The sequence below is a fragment of the Ambystoma mexicanum genome, chromosome 5p (genome assembly GCF_040938575.1).
Source record: "Ambystoma mexicanum isolate Mex_15411 chromosome 5p, UKY_AmexF1_1, whole genome shotgun sequence".
In the NCBI taxonomy this organism is placed as follows: Eukaryota; Metazoa; Chordata; class Amphibia; order Caudata; family Ambystomatidae; genus Ambystoma; species Ambystoma mexicanum.
In genome coordinates this window covers 242,537,407-242,558,334 of record NC_090930.1, presented here as the reverse complement: position 1 = coordinate 242,558,334, position 20,928 = coordinate 242,537,407, and the positions used below count along the sequence as shown (strand labels likewise).

The 20,928-nt window shown below is 45.3% G+C and overlaps 1 protein-coding gene across 4 annotated transcripts in view; it reads right to left on the bottom strand.

Moving 5' to 3' along the window:
- The window catches only part of TENM1 (teneurin transmembrane protein 1), a 2,006,416-nt gene that overhangs the window by 102,822 nt on the left and 1,882,666 nt on the right, over positions 1 to 20,928 (bottom strand). For all 4 annotated transcript variants that reach the window (XM_069612654.1, XM_069612656.1, XM_069612655.1 and 1 more), the window contains one exon: positions 5,312 to 5,547. In XM_069612654.1, coding sequence (XP_069468755.1) covers positions 5,312 to 5,547 — 236 coding nt within the window. The remainder of the gene's footprint in view (positions 1 to 5,311; positions 5,548 to 20,928) is intronic.

The following is a 20,928-nucleotide window of genomic DNA, read 5'->3' as shown; positions in this document are numbered from 1 at the left end:
ATTGGCCAATGGACCAATCGGAGGCCCGTCCGCGGACTGAACATTGAAGTGAGTCTGCAGACCGAATCCAGATATCACTTATTCTTTTTGACCTACTTATTGGTCATTTAAAAAAATATGACTGGACGGATTTACACCAATATTTACAAAACCATGCTTTTGGGACATAGCCGTAGCTCTTGCCGCAAATTTGGTAAAAATATGCCCAGCAGTTTGGGCTGTAGACGTGAAATAAACATTTTTCACCAAACTTTGCAGAATCAATCTGACGGGCCATTTACATATTTGCAGAGGTTTGAAAGTATTCATCCAGGGGGCTGAAGTTATAAGTCACCCAAAAAGTGCTCTTACTATAGATAGAGCAATTTAACCACAACTACAAGGGTGCTACCGCAGGCCCTGTAATGAAAGAATGTTATGCATTAGTCAACTATATGTTTGTGAATGCATGCATAATAGAGTTATTAAAATAGGCAACGTTATGCACACATTGACCATTTAAATATATACAGTATGCAATCATCCCTGTTCTGCTTTCTGCAGAATTTAGATCTATGCCAGATTTTCAAATCAGACAAAGGGTTCTAAAACTAGAGCTAATAATGCACTTTCCATTTGTCACTTTAAATGCATTTTTTTGGTGAACATTTTACTTTAAAATTCAGCTTGAATTTGATGTGTGTGTGGCTGTGATAAAACAGTAAGACTGAACGTGTGATGTTAACCACTGTAGACAAATATCTAAATATGTATTTGAGTCCATGTACACCCAGCTATTTTCTGACATTTTTTCTGTCCGTTAAGTAAGGCAAGTCCATCACAATGGAATCAAGATGAGGAGAAAGGCTGACATAAGTTGGTAGACTGAGTTTGGAAGTAGTTGGATTGTTTTTGTATTTAAAAAAAGTGGGGAGCGAAAAGAAGATGGACTTTGATGGTATAGATATGTTCTGATTGGTTGGGGCGTTGTCTACATGTTTGTTTTTGAAAGGACTACACATGTTTCCAGCTTTAACCGCTGAAGTATTACAGAAATGTGTAATACCATGTATTGATGCAGTGAGTTAAGTAACGCTCATCCCAGTCCCGTAATACCATTAAGACTAATCTTATGCGCACAGTGTAGAATACCTGCATCAGTCCTGACTTTAGAGTAACGTGTTTTCATTAATGTGGGCCCTTTGAGATGTCTGACTGTGTCTAGTGGAGATCCGTACATGATCCTTGGCAAAGATTTAAGGATATTCTCAATTAAGAATTGCATGAAGTCTGTTTGTACATGTGCCTATCACACTCTATGTTAAAGCTACTGCAGTCAGAGCGTTTATATGGAGCATATGGGTTGGCAAAACAACCACTAGATATGAGGAAGTTGGATATCAAGCCAACAACAGACAAGGCTCACGAGGCTGCACCCTCCTCTGCAAACCAAAACTGTAGAGTTGCGTACAAACGCCTTATGGTGGGGGTCCCCGTTCTCCAGTCCATATTATTGGACATCAGCCTGCTGCATGAAATCACTTCTGCACAAGACCCTGAATGAAAAGTATTCAAGCGAAACATTAGAGAAAGCTTGATGATTTGTCTCGGATGAGTAGGATGCAGCGTTAACGTGGGAAATTGCCCTTTTTTCCAATGGATAATTCTTTACCAGATGCAAACTTAAGCTGTTTCATTAGTAGATGTTTGCCAAAAAAAATCTATGTTTTGGCTGGGCAGGGCTGACATAAAATTTAAAAAAAACAATCAAGCCCTTCAGTTTATGCATCTCCTGGTTCTGGATGGAAAGTGGGATAGTCAGAGTAGGTCTGCTAGGTGAAGGATAACATGCACCAGAAAAAAACAAATGATCCTTTTGAAGGATGCTGGCAAATAGCCAGCAATTTTGTGCATGAACAGCAAGCACTTAACTTCTTGCTGTGCTGATGCGGTGTGAACCTGCAAGTAGGACATTTTGTGATTTGAAAGCATTTCATAATATCTGCCGAGCAAAGGCCATTTTCACCGGATTGGTGTGCACGTGTACTATCTTTTAAATGTACAGTGAGAAAGAAGGACGTTTTTAGACTATGGTTTAAAAAAAAATGAAAGAAATATCTGCAAAAAACACTCTTCAAATGCTTTTGTGGCATTTATATTTAATTCCCCTGAACAGAGGCAACTTTATCCCGAATAACAAATCTATTGATTGAATCGTAGAATTAAAAACAATTGTGCTGCTGCTACATTTGAACCCTTGTGTGTATGTGTGCAGCACCATAGTTTTGGGTATATTGAAGTTTGCATTGCAAGCCAAAAAATAATGAAAAGTCAAAGATTGGCCAACCTTTAATTATGTCCCAGCTGAAGGATGTTATTCTGGGCATACAGTGATGTCTATTGTTTCCGGTTCAGTTATGCCACATTAGAAAGTACATAGCAAATACGGTATAGTCTCAGGAATGATTGTACAGCTTTTATGCGATGGTACGACTGACCACGTTTCAGTTTTGGGAGAATGGGAGGTCCCATACAACCCACAAATAATGCTCTGCGGGTGAAACAGCTCCAGATTGTCCATTATAACTAAATTAAAAGGAGCAGAGAGTTGGAGACATGTACTGCCCAAGTGTGACAAGTCCCTGAGCGGCCCTGGCTCGTATGGCCCCTGAGAAACTTACCTTTGGCATAGCCACACTGTTCTGGCACGATGCCATTCTCTGGGAGAAAAGAGTAAACATGAAAGAAGGAATACAGTGGAGTTTAAAGATCCTCCAGGAATGTTCCAACGTGCAATTCAAATAAAAGGAAGTGTGACAACAGGTGGTGGTGCAAGTATGAAACACGTGCTGCCTCAGACCTCAAACAGTTCTATTAAAAGTACTGATCTCAAATCAGGGCCGGCCTTAGGGCAGGGCAGTCCGGGCTACCGCCCAGGGTGCCATGCCCTCTAGAGCGCCATTAGCCCCGTGCCACCTCGGTGAGTCTTTCAAGGGCTCCCCCGAGCTGGTATAGTGGGAGAAGTCGCAGCAGACACCCTTTTGTTATTAAATGCGCCCATAGCGGTGGGGCGCATTTAATAACAATAGGGTGCTGATGCTTATGATTACCTTCCTGCTCCAACTTGGGAGCAAGGCTGTTTGCATTGGAATAGGGCGCTCATGCACTAGCATGAGCGCCCTATTCCAGAGATTAACACCATGCCAGGTGCCGAAGCGGGGAGTTAGAAATAAATGTGGCGCATCCTGCCCCCCCACGACCAGGGGTGCGCAGGGAGGGGGGCCTCCAAATCGACTTGGGGAGCTGCTGCCGCTAAAGCCAGCCCTGTCTCAAATAGGGTACAATCTACCTGGACGCAACTAGACACTAAACATATATATAGGACAGGTTGCTGTAATCACTCTCAAAAGTAATGCACATTTGCGCCCCCTGGAATGGAAACTCCCAGGCCAGCTCAAGTGTGGCTATGAAATGGCGGCAGATGCAGGCGTGTGGGGGCGTGCTGAGGAGGTCAGGGACAAAGCAATCAGATCCCTCATTCACAAAAGCATAGACCCACAAGGGCTATCACTGAAGCCATATTTCATGCTTGGCAACACATATTTTGTAACCATCCATGTCTTCAAAACCCATACGCCACAGCGATGACTTACAATTATTTTCCACAATGAATATACCATTCTCATGAACTGAAGATTTCAGACGATGGGCATCATAGAAACTCAAACTGGGCAATACGTCTCTTTGTTTACCATGCTTGAAGATCACTTTAAAAAAGAAATTAGCTGTGCATTCTGTAGCTCAGCGTCAGCCAAGCTGCCACCCTCAGGATGTTTTGGCATACCACTTGTTTGTGGCCTATCCCCAGTCAGAAAAGGGAGTGTTGTTGTTTCATGGAAGTTGTAGACCAACGCATCTGACTACCATCGCAATAGCCTTGGTTGACCAATGAGATCAATCTTTCCCTCTGGTTTAATCAGCACTCGACCAAGTGATGAAGACCTTAAACAGCAAACATGTCCTGTCAGTTTCTCTCCATTGTTAGCTCTGCTTGCACGGAGCACCTGCCAAAGGTCCCTACTTCTGTAATGGAAACAGATTCAAAGCACATGCCTTAGAACTCAACATACTGACTAAACTAAAAGGTCCATTATTTCTTTTCTTTTCACTGCACACTGAAATAATTCTTGGGCAATGCTCATATTTCAGGAGGAGGCCAGGCAACCGCAGGGGCCTGTGGCAGTGGTCGAAGTGTACGAAAAGAAGTAGTGGAGCTATGTTGCCTACTAGCATGCACCGCTCCCCACAGACCCCATCGCCGCACCTCCTCCCATGCACAATAAAAACCCCAGAACACATGTGCCTGCTCTTTAAGGAAACGTCCTGTGCAGTGCACTGAAAGTGCAAGTTCCAACCTCTTCCTACACTTTTATTTTAAAACGAAATCGTTCCGGAACGGTTTCTTTTAAAATAAAAGTATAGGAACGGTAAAACTTAATTAAAAGAAGTAGAGGAGCGCCGCTCCCGACCGCTCCCGCCCACTTCGACCACTGGCCTGTGGGGGTGAGAAGGCTGGATTTACATTTGGGATTTGAAACTGTTGGTAGCGGCAGCTCTCCTCAGCCCTCTGCCGCCTATTTATTCAGCGAACGGTGGCTGCAGGATCTCCCCAGCTCAAAACTGGATACATTTAAGGCTTGCGATTGACCTCATTCCAAAATAAGAAGCGTGCAACAACCAGCTGGAAGGTTTGCTCACATAATGCAAGCATGGGGTTCCTTCACTATGTGTCAATCTCTCCATTTTGCCCCGGTTAGGTTCAGGAAAAGATGAGCCCATTCTCACTACATTTGCTTTCGTGAATCCGGTGGATTTCACTTCCGTGTGCATTTCTGATCCAGAGCTGTTGTGTGCATTGGGATGAAGCTTTCCTCTTGTACACTGGCATAGATTCCCTGCACTTCCATTGCTACTGTATGCATGTCATTACATTGGGAAATGCTGTCAACCCATGCATGTTACTCCTTTTTCAGGAGAAGAAATATTCGCTGCCAAAAGATATGAAAACAAAAATTCAAAATGAAAGTCTAAAGCATAAATAGAAATTACAGTCGCATAATTTCTCATATAACATTAGACACATTACAAATATTTAGATCCAATAGTTTACCAGAAACTGAAACACTAGAAAACAACCAGAAATTGGAATAAAACGTTTCAAACATGAAAACAGCTGCCCCCATGGACATCAGCCATTTTTCTCTACTCACTCCCCACCGCCCTGCCCCGCCCCCTCTCTGGACATGTTGGCAGAGCATTGGATAGGTCTTACCCTCAAGCGCCTTTCGAAGGCAGAGATATTGCCTCTGCTCTGCTCCTTCCTCTGCCGCCATTCAATGAGGCTTGGGTTGTGTTCTCCGGGCAGGGAGATATTGACCTTTCCTAAAGTAGGGTTTATGACTCCTTCCAGGATGTGAGGCTCCGTATTCAGGGTTATTTCCATGCCGCTTGCTAAGGTGACCCGTAAAGAGCCGTCGGGGTTAACTCGATAGATATTCTGAGTGTTTTCTGCCAATAAACCAAAGAAGAGGTTCATGGTTAGTAGCTGTAGGTGAGCACTGTCTACAGTAGACAAGGTGCTCTATACACCAAAAGATCAGTAATAAGCAACATCAGCTGGCCTCATTAGCTAGTCAACACAATGTCACACACACGGATTCAGGAACAACTTCAAAGAAAGAGGAGCAGTGGGGTCGGCTCAGGAACACATTCCCAACAGGCAAGGCACAGGTACTCCTACGGAGTCAAAGTAGAGTCGACTCATTCGCATTACCAAGTCATCAGCCCGCTTGATGGACCTGTCAGAGCACAACTGTCTATACATAAAAACACATTCTTTTTTATCCGTAGTATAATTAATAGCTTTGCATAAATAACAGTTTGCATGACTCATTGGAAATTTATTTTAGATTTTAATCCATGTGTCGGTTATTTATGCATGTTTCAACTCGTCCCAATTTTGAATATGTCACCCATATTGGAAGCGTCTACTCCTCTCCCCCACCAAATCCAAATACCTCGAAAGACTTTAATCCGCCTCTCAGTAAATATGCACCACCTTCCAAAATAGTTTCCCTTGCGTTGAATCAACTGGGATAAGACTCCAATAAAATGGTGCTTCTGCCCTTTTGGAGAGCGAAGTGGCTCAGAGGTGATCATTGTGATGTTGGCCATTCTGCATATTTGATTTTGTTAATTACTGCTAGATGGGCATTCAGGTGATCTGCAGTACAAATGCAGGCCTCTTCTTAACAAAATAAAGCTAAGCTTTGCAAAGTGGTACACGTAGATGTTACTGCCCTGGTCAGCTTTGGGATGGAAGTAAACCTCATTGTTTTTTGGGGATTCCCTCACCTGGTGCTCGAATAGAATAAGTGGCTGGGCAGCAGGTAGTGCTCAGGGAGTTTAACCAACACTTGATACCTGGGCCTGAGAGAAGGAGGGCGGGTCTTCTGCACCTGCCTGCCCAGGGATTGACACCTCCAGCCATGTGTACCACCAGGCTGGCCTTGTGGCCTGTCTAGGGGTTCATATGCCCGATCTTGAGGACCCACATGCCGCAGCCAGAGCCAGAATGCATGCTACCACAGCAATGCCAGCCAGACATGCATTATGGTTCCATTTGCGGGAATCATCGCACCACCTCGGCCTCCGAGCTTGGCGAGTAGCCATGGGCAATGAAGTGGCATGGAGCAATAGGTTGGCAGCAGCTGCACAGAGGACAGGTTGTAGTACGAACAATGGCGATTTGGTAAGCACAATGGGCACAGGTTCAGTTCGCAGTTCCACATACTGGTGCGAGGAGCAGCTGTGGGATAATAATGGAATTTGAAGAACCGCTCCTTTTGGATAAAATTGTGCTATATAGTTGAGCATGGTTCGGTGTTTTCTGGCCCAAGGAGTACACCCACACTGACATAAAGATGCCCAGTGTCCTATGCTAAGTGAGGATGTTTGTGGAAGGAGAATCAGTGGGAAAGTGGAGATAATTCAAGCGAAGACGAGGGGAGAATTGAGAAAGAATGAGAGTGAATTGGAGGGTGAAAGATTGTGGAGTGGGAGGGGAGGAAAAGCAGAAAGACTTGAGCCAATATAGGGCAAGAACGGAAAGTGCAAAGAGCAGATTAGTCCAGGGAAGAGAGAGTGAGAGAGAGGAAAGAGAGTAAGAGAGAGCGAAGAAAAGGGAGAGCGAGATCTAGAGGGAGGCATTGAGGATGAGCGAAAGAGAGAGACATCGAAAGAGAGAATGGTGAGGCCAAGACTTGAAGAGGGAAGAAAAGGGGAGCTAGAGGAGGAGGGTGAGAAGGGAGGAACATGAAATTAGGGGGAGGTTGGGAGAAAGTCATTAACGTGGAAGGAAGAAGGAAGGAAAAAGACCAGCGGAAAGTAGGATGTTGGAAAAGACGTTTGAGAGTGGGAGGGGAGAAGTGAAGAAGAGATGATGCAGAAAGAGTGTTTTAGGCTGGCAAATGCTCTTGGTGCAGAAACACCTTAAGAGGAGGAATGTGGGGGAGGGAGAAAGAGGGTGCAAAGAAAAGATGGGAGCTGAAGAGGGCTATATCATTGTGGGGTATCTCGGAGGAGGTAGGGGGATGTTTTCCAGCAGGGAAGAGTCATTAAATCATCTTAATCCTTCCTGACAGGGACTCCTGTCAAGGCATCGCAGCAATACAGGTAGGTACCTTTTTCCTTTTTTATATTTTTTCTTTTGTCTTTAGCACCCACGTGTGCCTTCATCGTGGGCACTTGTGGTAATATGGCCCTCAGCGGCAGGCCGACTGGGCCAGTAACGGCATTGCAGCCCGCGTTAAGGGACGCTCACGCTCCGGCAGCGGCCCTTTACTGGCAAGGTCTGGTCACCACCCCAGGTCATATAACCAGCAATAAAACAGGAAGAAACCATGAACCAAGATCCACATTTTGGACCAGAAAATACAAGATATATTTTAAACAGCACAAGACAGGGGCAGCATTTTCCACCAGAGAAAGGCATTCAAATGTGAGCAATGACTACATTAGCTCAAAAGCACATCCAGCCTTCGACATGATTGGTGAACAGCATAACTAATGATGCAAATATGCAAACATACGAAGTTCTGCAGTTTATCAAACAAATACTCCAATGGCTAAAAGCTATAGTCAATAACGGTCATGATACAGATGTGTGAGCAGCGACTCCAACTGCCCAATTGCATAATGGATAAAGGAGACCCTGTTCAACCTCATATAAGTGTTTTCCACCCTTTTTCTAAACACTGACATTACGGTTTGGAATGTTGATGCGTGGGATTTGAGAAGTGGACAAGACTTCTCGTTGTCAAGCGAGTGTTCGTGTGGTCCACGACTGTTTATGTACCACCCCATGGGCCGGCCTTTGAGTGTGGCAGTGGTACAGTAAGCCTACTGTGACACAGACATGTGCAGTCACACAGTAAACAAAGGGCATGGCATGTGTTCTGTGGCACGTCGACATTCAAGTTGGATCATTTAAGTAGCAGCTTCAATGCTATTTGGATATTAAATTGTTTTTCTAAGAATGAACCGACATTTCCTGGACGATTTACAGCACAGAAGCGAAAAGAAAAACAGGTCATTATCCGAAAGGAGGTACATGTGCCAGAATGCAATTTTAATTTTGCTCCTGCATTGGAGCCAAGAACTGCAGGCACAAGTTAATCCTATCTTTTGCCATACATGACAAAATCAATTAACAGCTGAATTGGCTAATTGCAGATGTAAATAGCCCAGGTTTATGCAAACAGCGCTGGGAACGTGCACGCCTCCACCAACAGCAGGATGAGCACACTCATCTGAGCACACTCATCTGGGTGTTCATCCAAAAACGGCAGCCGGCGCTTCAATATGAAGAAAGAACAAGGGCGCTCATTCTGAATCTTGCAAAACAAGGGGTTCCGGGATTACATTTAAAGAAGCGGGTTTATAAATCGACATTTCTACTTAGTAAATGTGGTCCTAACTACAACAAAAGGATTCTGGATGATGGCACATTTTTCACATTATTTTGTAAAAAAATAAATATGATCGTAACTGCTGAGCTTGAGGGAGAAACATATGGCTTATTTTCCTTGCCTGAAACCGCCACTTCATTGGCAGATATTAATTCTATGTATCTCCAAAATTTGAACAGAATGCTGCTGATGTATCCACACGAGGCACTAGTGTTCTCTAATATGTATCTTCTTGTCATTCAACATGGGCCCTCATGCCTGCACATGCATACCTTGTCCACAACACACATGGGCATTTCATTCTCAGGCTTACAAGAGAATGCAGGGGCAAGTGGTAGCCTTGGTGGACAAGTAATTAGAACAATTGTCCAGGGGAGGAAACAGCCTTGAGTGCTGATTCAGTCCTCATCACTGATGCGCCCCTTTAGCAAGTTCGATTTTTTAATAGTTCAGACATTTCACAAGATATACAATCAGGGTTCAATTACAGAGACAGGTCTCATTTTAAATGCAATCTGTCTGAGCGTAAACACTAAGGAACTCATCACGAGTTTGGCGGTAACCCTAAATGCGGCGGTAACGCTATTACCCCCGCCACATTTAAGGGTCCGCCAGATCATGGCCTTGGTGGATTTCCCCCGAGCTCTGAGCTGGGGGGAAATCCACTGCAAAAATGACAATTTTTGGTGCTATTACCACCAGCGGGAAATCCAGCGGCGGTAATAGCTCACATTTTCCCCATTGGGCCCAATGGGGAATGAGGAATTCCTGAATGGGCCCAATGGGGAATGGGCACTAACCGCTCTGCTAAACCCGTGATCCAGCGCTAATAGCACTGGCGGGTTTGGCGGTAGGGCTAATAGCACTGGCGGTAATACCGCCGGTGTTACCACCCAACTCGTGATGGGGCCCTTACTATCCATCAGGTACTTCAAACCTGATAAGCAAATCTAGCTGGGGCATTGGGAGTCTAAAGGAACTGGCTGAGTTTGCAGAAGGTCGTTAGTCTAAACATATACTTTTACATCACACAGCTATACCCCTGATATTTTGGCCTAGCTGTTCACATACGAATACGACCCCATGAACACCTCATCACCCTAATAAAACACAACTAGCCGAGCACATTCCGGCCTAGCTGCTCACATAGGTGTTCCTCAGGCCTAACGCAGCCAGAACCCTGTCTGGGTGTCCACCCACCAGACTGCACACATCCAACTGATATCCTCAGCACCACCTATCACTAGGAAGCAGCTACCATCCGACCATTACACCAGCTGCACACATACGCGGTGCACCCACGCACCTTACGACTCCATCTCTCTCTACTGACCTGAACTACGGTTCCCGAGGGCGTTCAACCTACCAGCGTTTTGAGGTCATACCAATGATGTATAATGCATTATATAAATGCCAAGTAACATAACATAACATAACATAACATACACTTATCTAATTCGAGTCCTTGTAGGTAGCCAATGCGGTCGGGGGCTAGTTGATATCTAATAAAGTCATTATTAATGTTAATGCATAAATATAACCAGTACGAGCCCCCCCACCCATATCACCAATTCTCTTTTGTACACCCCAGCATATATAAGGGGTAGCCCTTCCTGATCTATGCGTGTCCCTGTGGTGGACATTTCAGCAAATTTACCTGTAGCATTTTTATGGGTGGGGACATCTCCCCATATCTCACAATCTGCGCACATCCCCTTAATCCCCCACGCATATACTCCTTATTTTTCTACACCATAACCATTTACCACCTATACAAATTCCACAGTAAAGAGCAGTGAAGCTCCCGTTTCCGAAAAGTGGTAAAAAGCCCACAAGGAAATGGTGGATGCAGTCTTTCCAGAGATAAAATATTGGCCTAATTGATGTTCTTGATATTACCATTATTAATATATACTCTACGGATTATTAATTTAATATTAATAGGACATCATAATAGCTACTTTCATCTATGGTGCATTGACATAAAGTGTGATGCTTTCAAATGTATGAAGATATAATTCAAGGTCACTGAGGCTCCCTTTTACTTATTATTTGAGTCAAGTGAAATGAATTGTCACATCTAGCATAACATCATCATCCCAGCGAAAGTAGGAACACAGAAACTTAATTGGCTTGGATGCGGTGACGACTTACTCATGTTAGACCACACACCTAAGGGGCTGCAAACCATGTTAGATGCTCTTGGTACATACGCTAAAATTAATAGATTACGAGTAAATGTAAACAAACCAAGATCATGGCATTTATAGGTAAAAATATAACAAATGGTCTCAAGTACAAGTGGCAGATTGATAACTCACCAGGAGAACGTGTCAAGTGCTATACATATTTGGGAGTCGTTATGGATGACAAATTAAGCTGGAAGTGGCATTGGGAGGACACTAAGAGAAATGTATGACGATTGTACACACCATAAGTTCCTTTATTGGGAGAAATGCAGGATGTTCTCTGAAGATAATATTGCTGCTATATACATCAAATATTGAACTTGTCCAAATTTATTGTGTAGAATTATGGGGACTTAAACTTACCAATGAGCTGCGAAAATGTCAGGCTAACATCTTAAGGATTGCACTTCGAAGGCCCAAGACGTTGGCAGTTGAGTTCTTAAGTTTGCAATTCGATCTTTTAGCCACCCCAGTAGTTTGTATTCGAAAGGTGGTCATGTGTCATGAAATGAAGCTGCATCTTGAGAATGGAACTATTATGGTCAATTATACTCAAGCCTATACGAGACTGGATAATTTTGAGCAAATGGGTATTTTGGGGAAGATGTGTACAATACATAACACATGGTTTGTAGGGTTTGTTGAAATGGCCAATGGTGTATCAATAAGGTCATGTAAATGCTGGTAAAAATATAAGCTAAGTGACTGTAGTTACGAGACCAATCCTGTGCACCTGTCTACTAATGTAAATATTGGCCCGTTTATAAAATCCAGGATGATGAGTAGATCTATTCCCGAGTATGTATTAGCATGCGCTGATAGCCGTATCATTAGACAATATCGAACATTAAAGTTTAATGTTAGCCAAATCGTGGAAATTAGGGGTGCAAGGAATGGACTAGTTAGATCTGAGCGTGTGTGTTGCCAATGTGGGGCTAATGTTCTGGAGTCTCTTGGAACATATTCTTGTACACTGTGAGAGTTTAAACTTGATCAGAATACATTTCTCAACTGATATAATAACATTATTGATGGTGCTGATAAATATTTTATGTGGAAATTGTGAATAGAAGTAAATGACATTGGGCCTCATTACACGCTGTGCGGTAAAAATCAACATTTACCGGCATGGCGCTATTAACGTGTCCGTCTTGGCAAGAGTGCGCTAATAGCGTACCATTACGAGTACGCGGATACGAGCATAGCGCCATGCCGGTAATGACCCTACCGCCATGCCGCTAAAGACCCAAAAACATCCCTTACCGGCTTCGACGAAAGTGCAGATAGCACCTCCGCCCTCACTCTGCATGCAAATATCGGTCACCGCTATTAGCGCTAACCGTTAAAATGCGGAACCAGAAATAGCGTCATCGCAAAGGAATGGGAAGGAGCACGGCGGCCATCTTTAAAAACACAATCCATTGCCATCCTCTGCATCCAGGACCTCTTTCGGCAAGACTCCAACACAAAATCATCCAGGACAGTGGGAAGATTCCCAAGGCCGTCAAGAAAGGCGCTGATCGCCAGCGAAAAGAAAAATTCAGCGACGAGGAGCTGATCATGCTTACTCAGACACTTGCGTAAAATGCCAATGTCGTTTTCACAAATGACATGCGGCGGGAGACCCTCCTCAAGAAAAAGGCCATCTGGGCAGAGGTTGCCCACAAAGTCAGTGCGTTGGGCACCACCACCCGCACTGTCAAGGACTACCGAAAGCGGTAGGACAGCTTACGGGTCCGTGTACGGAACATCCTGTCCGTGAATCGCAAGCTGGCAATGGCCACAGAAGGTGGTGCAGATTCCCCTATAAAACTCCGGGAGTGGGAGGAGACCTGCGCTGCCACAATTGGTGTGGAATCGATCGAGGGTGTTGGAGACATGGAGCATGGTGCGCCCACTTCATCAGATGGAGGTGAGTGTATACATCAAACAATGCACATAATCAGGCCATCGATGCAGCCACAAACCTGCATGCACACATCACCACATACACGTGCAACACAGACCCATTCATGCATGACCCACCCAACATCCCCATTACCGGATTCCAAAATAAAGAGGCCCCAATGCATCGAGCAGCATGACGTAAACATTCTGCATAAGGCACGTAGAACCATAAACAATGATATTCCCTTTTTTTGTCCCCTACAGGGTCACAGACAGACACTGATGAACCGGGCACTGTGACACCTGCTCCACCAGCTAAGAAAAAGCCCAGGACACATGACAGAGGGGACACCGCCACCACCTCAAGGGGAACTGGGAGGAGTGATCAGCAGCAGAGAGGCAAAGGCAGTAAGAGCACCAGTTCTACACAGCCTGAGGCCACGGCTGCTGCAATTGTTCCACCCACGGCAGTGTACCCTATGACATTGGAAAACAGCACGGAGGGCCCGCACTCTGCTGCCACCAGTTCCACTGGTGAGGCAGCAGCCACCACCCCGCTTTAAGCCGTTGAGGAGGCAATTGACGTTCTGATTCAAAGCCAGACCCCCAGCCCACCACGGTCCATTGAGCCAAGCCCAAGGCCATTATCACCATCAGGTAGCCATTTAGAATCAGGCAACGAGACTGTGGAAGGGCGATGGAGCCCTCAGGTGCCCTCACCTGATGCCAAAGGCATGGACCAGGGCGCAGCAGCCACGTCAACAGCTGGATCCAGTCAACACGACCTTGCTACCATCAGCCGAGGCAGGTCGAAATCACTGCGCTGGTTGGCCAGCATGTGGCAGAGGCAGCCTGTCTGAGGGATGACCTTAGTTCGTATGCAAGCCAGACAAGGGATGCCATGGAGGATTTGTGAGGAAATGGCCCAACTTAGGCAGGCACTCACGCGTATTGCGGATGCCATGGAGCTACAATACCCCCCGACCACAGGATCAACCGGGCAGCTCCTCCTCTGTGAGTTCCTGACAAACAAGCCCCCGCCGTCGCTCTCTGCGTACCATGAGGCCCACAGCATCACAACCACCCAATGGCGGAGGAGCCCATGAGAAATAGGGCCATCATGAACTTGCTGGCACATGTCGAGCAGGACACCTGCACACTATGAAACTCACATGGGGGTGTTGTGGGGGGAGGGGGGAAAGGGTGTTTTTGGGAGTGTTGTGGGGGAGGCGGGAAGGGGAAAGGGTGTTTTTGGGAGTGTTGTGGAGGGAGGGGGGAGGGGGGAAAGGGTGTTTTTGGGAGTATTGTGGGGGGAGGTGAAAGGGGGAAAGGATGTTTGCACAGTTGAGGCCATGCACTTTTTGTACACATTATGATCACAATACACTGTTGAAAATTTGAAACACAGGCTTGGTCTCTACCATTGTGTATGTGTACTTCATTTGGGACAGCGTCCTTCTTGTGGGCCTCACCACATACATCAGGGCAACAATACCCATCTCCATCCATAATAGTTCGCCCTTGTATCTCATTGCATTTGATACATCAGATGCTGACGCTCATCGTGTCCCTCCTGGCCATGCAAGAGGTGATGGCCAGGATGTTGCCATGCTGTGTGGCATCACTTCAGTGGTGCTATAGGTGTGTGGTTCAATGGTATGGCTAGGGGTGTTACCTTTGCATGCATTCAAGGGCACATTGCTGTCTTGATGTTGTGCTGTGCTGATTCTGTAGTACCATCTTGACGCCATGTTGCTGATTTGTGTGGTATGTGGTGTGGGATGATGTGCAATGTGGATGTGGATGGATGTGCAATATTTGGAAACCTGGATTGTACTCTATGTTGTGCAGCTCATAATTGCATGTGGGTTCTCCTCAAGGACATTGCGGCCTTCCCTGATGGACATTGGCCTACATCTGTATGTCCATTTGTCCTACAGACGACAATCAACACCCAGTAGGAGTATGTATCTCTCCCCACCACATCACACTGCCATGTGCTTGCCCTGCTACTCACCAAGTAGCCAGGAACGTTGACCGGCTTGTCACTCCATGTAGCGTGGCATGTTTGAGTTACGCAGGGCCATGGAATCATGGGTTGATCCGGGAAATCGGGCACAACAATGTGTGATTATCTTCTTAGCATCAGATGCCATTTGCACTTTGATGGAGTGGAATTTTTTTGAGTTTTGGTAGACTACTTCATTTTGATGTGGGACCACCAATTCCACATGGGTAGAGTCGCTGGTCCCGATTCCCGATGCAACTTGGGATGCCTGCCAGTGAATAGAAGCCAACTTTGGTGTTTACGATCTCCTGGGCAGTCCGTGGCAGGAATATGTGTTCCCATGCATGCTTCAGGAGGGCATCGAGTACCTGGTTCAGCGTGCGTGAGGATAATGGTTGTGAGATGCCATGCATCTGCCCCACTGTATGCTGGTAGGTGCCTGTGGCCAGGAAATGGAGCACAGTCACCACCTTCTGTAGAGGGGGGAATGGCAGTTCTGATCTCTATGAGGCTGACAATGTCATCATGTGTCATGTACATGATGCTGGTGATGGTATCCCGGTCCAGACGGTACAGGGTGTGTATCTGCTCAGGGGTTAGGTTTAATGGACTTCCTCAGATCCTGGGGATTGGTGGCTGCCTCTGTGGTATGCCTAGGTGCCCTGGTGGTGCTTGCTGTGCCTGTCTTGCCATCCTCCTCCTTCTCCTCCTGCGTCTCCTTTGTGCTGCCTGTTGTTGTTGCTGCTGCACTGCAATCATGTCCTCCATCCCATGTAATGCTGCTAGTATTGGAACCATCTTGGTGTGGGAATGGGTGTGTGAAGGGGTGTGGTGTGCTCCTTTTGTGCTGCCAGTGTTTCCATTGCCTCCACCTGTGCTGATTTTGTCCACCTGTGGCAGGTGGGAACACTGCTAGGTTCTGATAACTGGTGGTTCGCGAAGCTGTTATTTGCGCCATGACAGTAAGCAGTTTTGGGGGCTTTTCCATGCCGCTATTAGCACGTCCGCCTGGCTTGTGATGATGTGCTATTAGCGGCATGGCGTTATTTACGGCATCGAGGGTCTCGCGCCCGCGGACTGGCTGCTATTAGTGGGACTGTACTTAGCGGTGCCGCAAATAGCAGTGAGCCGGGTCGTAATTGGCATGGGGATTTAACGGTACCGGTATTCCCTTACCGGTAACGTTAAATCCTTACCGCACAATGTGTAATGAGGCCCATTAACTTTTAGAATTTAATGGTGACATTTTATTTCTAATGTATAGACATTTTAGATGAACTATTTTAGAGAGTATTAAGTGAATGATTTTAAGGGGATTATCCTTTTTTAATATTTGTATCCTATTTATGTACATCCACTTGATATACTTGTTTTTAACTATGTACCTGATGATGTTTGCCATGTAATAAGTCCCAGTGTGGAAACTGTTTAACTGATGTGTTGTGTGAAAAGTGTTCATATATTTGGCTATGAGTATATTAAATAAATAACAATAAATAACCTCATCATCATCAATAAACACATTGTATCCAGTAGATCAGAGGTCTGCAACCTTTGGTTTAGCGGATGTTTTTGACATCTCCCATCAGTCTTAGCCAGCTCATTAACATGGTGAGGGATCCTAGGAGTTGTAGTCCATCAAATCTGGAGAGGAGCAGGTTGCAGAGCCCTGCAGTAGGTGCTCAAAGGAGTGGTGCACTCAGTAAGTGTTACATGTTTAAACTGTGCCTACAACTACAATGAAATAAATAAAACATATTGCAAATAATGTCTCAATGTAGAATTAGCAAATTACAGGAATTGTGTCTTCTCCCTTTCCTTAAAAAAAGAGGGGAAACAGAAATGCCAGCTCCTCTCCCTGGCCAAAGGAGCTGATATCAATTACAGCAACCAGAGAAAAACAGGAATTCAGCAAAAACAGCATCAGTGGAAGACAGCATTCCAACAATAGCCATTTAATACAGCTGCAGAGGGTAGGCACGCATGTTAGAGTCCAAGCTTACTAATGACATCTACAATGGCTGCTCCACCTTTTATAGCCTGTGTTTCAGTAATCACACCCTCAGGGAACTTTCAGGAAGGAAGTGGCCTTAGCCAGACCCAAATCCATGCAGCCACTTCAGCAACCGATCACTTGAAGAACGAAAAGCAAGCTGGGGGAGGGGCTGGAGGAGATGCAGAGAAGTAAGACAATATAAAAAAAGACCAGCTGCCAATCTCATTTGGAGGAGAGCAGGACATTTGATTGGATATTGTTTGATGAGTGCTGAAAGGAATCTAGAGAGACTATCATGGAGCAGTGACAAGCGGACTGGAGAAGCAGAGTATTGAAGGGAGTTGGTGACATTTTCAGGGGCAAAATGAGGTGACTGATCTGGGCACCATATCTTTCGGGGAGATTAAGGAGGAGCTCAGTGGAGAATTATTGTAGGAGGTGGCTTAAGGTTAAGAAGGATGATGGCAATATGTTGGATGGGGTCTGTACTGTTAAGAAGGTAGATGGTTGTCGGAGAAGGTGGGGCAGTTTAAGGAGGAGCTGATAAAGGTGATGAAAATAATTATGAGTTAGGGGAACATCAAGAGATAGAAGGAGGTTAAATTAAGAAAGGAGGAAGTGTACAGGAGAAGCTGGTTAGGGAAGCTAAAGAGGCACAGTTAAAAAGGGTGTGGTTGGAGAGTTCAAAGGCCAGGTAGTAGAGCTTGAGGAGGTAGGAGGAGAGGAAACTAAAGGAGTCAAGAAGGACATGGTTAGACATTTTGAGGAAGTGGTTGAGCAAGGCTAGGAGGGGAAAGGATGGTGAAGGAAGGGCGGCGTCTGGGGAGAATATTGATTGAGAGGAGGTAAAGGGGGATAGTGTGAATAAAGAGAATTGAAGAATACAGATATTGTCTGGAAAAACTTGGGTTATCGGTGCGACCCTGATTAGAAGAGGGTTGATCCCAAGTGGGCAAAGGTACACATTTTTATCATGGCAAAAAGGAAGGCAGGAGCATTTTAGCGTGGGCCTAGTTAGGTGGGCACAGAAACATCAAGTTGGGCTGGGCAGCCACTCCTGCCCTCTGCTGAATCAGATATCCCTCCCAGTTGAGACCTTCGACAATGATTCTGATGAACTCCTCAAAGACTAAAATGGTGAAGTTATGTCCATCCGAAGGCATTTGAAGTTGCAGGCTTAGGAAGTGGGTGGGGTTGGGCAGTCAGACAGAGCAGATTGGAAAGGAGAATGGGTTCCACCATCCTAGTTTTCTGTGGGCTAATGTTTCCTTCCTGTTGTCTCCACTTACTGCACAGAAAAGCATATTGGATAGGATCCAACAGTCATTTGTTACCTTAGAAGGGATTGGAGTCATTAAAGCAGCCTTGCTTTAACCCAGTCCCCTGTGGCATTTTGCCTTTATAAGCACTGGGTAATCTACTCCTTCTTTGGTTTCTTTAGACCTTTAAACAAAAGCAGAAGAATTAATGTGGACCCTGTTGGGAGATTAATCCTTTCTCTTCCAGTTATGAGGTGAATAGAGGCGTTCCAAGGCAGAGGCAAACACTGCTCCTTTCCCTCCCCCAGGATGAATTGGGATGAACTGTTGTTGGACCAAGATCTGCATTTTCTGCCAGCTGCACTTGTGCCCAGGCTCCTCACTGGAAGGGGTCCTGCAGATGCTAGCTAGCTAATACTAGGTAGGATTGGGACTCTCAGCACCAGAAGAAGCAGAGCAGATGGATTTCTGCATTCTAGAGCCGTGAATGATCATCTAACCACAGTCAACCATGTTCAAATGCCAGCCTGGATGCTGTACTAACCTTCTTAGTACTGCTGTTGCTGCATTAATCCAACAGTCTCGATGCTGCATCGTACCAAGCAGTGCACATCACCTGATTGGCTTGAATAACCTCAGTGGACCAGTTCGACACTCAATCCAACCCTACTTAGTCCATTGAACTGCATAGCTAGAACGTTGCCTGTGACAAAGGGACTTCTGCTCTGTAGGAGTACAAGTGGCTAAACCGCCTACTCGGCTTTCACACTTCTACAAACCAACAGTGATTCCAATCATAAAGGTAAAACAGGCACAGCTAAAAAATATATCTCCTTAATCTTTTGTGGTAATGTGGAAGGTGGAAGAATACACTCTCAGTGGTGTGAATGTGAGCCAGTAGCAACCCAAGGAGCAATAGCCTCTTTATGGGCCTCTTTCCGCTCCTCCAGTTCAATTATCCATAGCATTACAAGTTCCCATTGTTTCAGTGTCTCATCCTTCTTTTTCTGTTCCTCTAAGGCCAACTTCCTCATTTCCAAGAGGATCTGCCTGTCAGACATTACGGCCATGGAAAGACCCCCGTGCATATTGTTGAGTCACAAGTCCTAAGGGAAACCTGGCATAAAGATAGTCATGAATATTGCTGAAGTCTGGCTGAAAACCCTGTGTTCATATGGAATAGAATCAAAGGCTTCTTTCGATTTTCCCTCCTTGTCAGATTGAGAATTTCAAGTGATCTTCTCCTCCTCAAATGGGTGTTTGCTTTTGGAAATTCACCGATGTTTAGGTCACTCTTTGGAATCACTAATTCTGGAACATGAATAAGCACTATAGAACACATCCCTCCCCAGTCTTTGGGCAATTTCATGTAGGCTCTGGACCCACAGGCCCAATAGTGGTCCATCAGAACTACTGTTCCATCCTTCACGCCTGGTACATCAAGAATTTGGCCACTGATCATTTACTCCAACTTTTCTTGTGCCATTATTTCTGAAACACAAAGATGCTTTTGCTAGAGGTATTATCTGCAACAGTCCTCCTTTCTCATCGACCCATGTCAGCAACTGTGTGATATTCGGCCAATGATCTTCACATTGTCCTTCTGCATGTCCCACAATTGCTTCAGGTCGTCCGGTTAGTGCTGGTGCTTTACATACAATCAGGCCTTCAGCCCATCCTTCTGAAGTCAGCACTGTTCCTTTAATTTGCAGTTGACCTCTTTCCCAAGATCTCCTTATCTCTTTTTTATTCTTGCCGTGACAATTTAGTATCTTGCCTGTGACAAAGAGACTTCTGCTCTGTAGGAGTACAAGTGGCTAAACCTCCTACTCGGCTTTCACACTTCTCCAAACCAACAGTGATTCCAATCATAAAGGTAAAACAGGCACAGCTAAAAAATATATCTCCTTAATCTTTTGTGATAATGTGGAAGGTGGAAGAATACACTCTCAGTGGTGTGAATGTGAGCCAGTAGCAACCCAAAGAGCAATAGCCTCTTTATGGGCCTCTTTCCGCTCCTCCAGTTCAAGAATCCATAGCATTACAAGTTCCCATTGTTTCAGCGTCTCATCCATCTTTTTCTGTTCTTCTAAGGCCAACTTCCTCATTTCCAAGAGGATCTGCATGTCAGACATTACGGCCATGGAAAGACCCCCGTGAATATAGTTGAGTCAAAAGTCCTCAGGGAAACCTGGCATGAAGATAGTCATGAATATTGCTGAAGTCTGGCTGAAAAACCTGTGCTCATATGCAATAGAATCAAAGGCTTCTTTCGATTTTCCTGAGAAATAATTTTCCCTCCTTGTCAGGTTGAGAATTTGGCCACTGATCATTTACTCCAACTTTTCTTGTGCCATTATTTCTGAAACACAAAGATGCATTTGCTAGAGGTATTATCTGCAACAGTCCTCCTTTCTCATCGACCCATGTCAGCAACTGTGTGATATTCGGCCAATGATCTTCACATTGTCCTTCTGCATATCCCACAATTGCTTCAGGTCGTCCGGTTAGTGCTGGTGCTTTACATACAATCAGGCCTTCAGCACATCCTTCTGAAGTCATCACTGTTCCTTTAATTTGC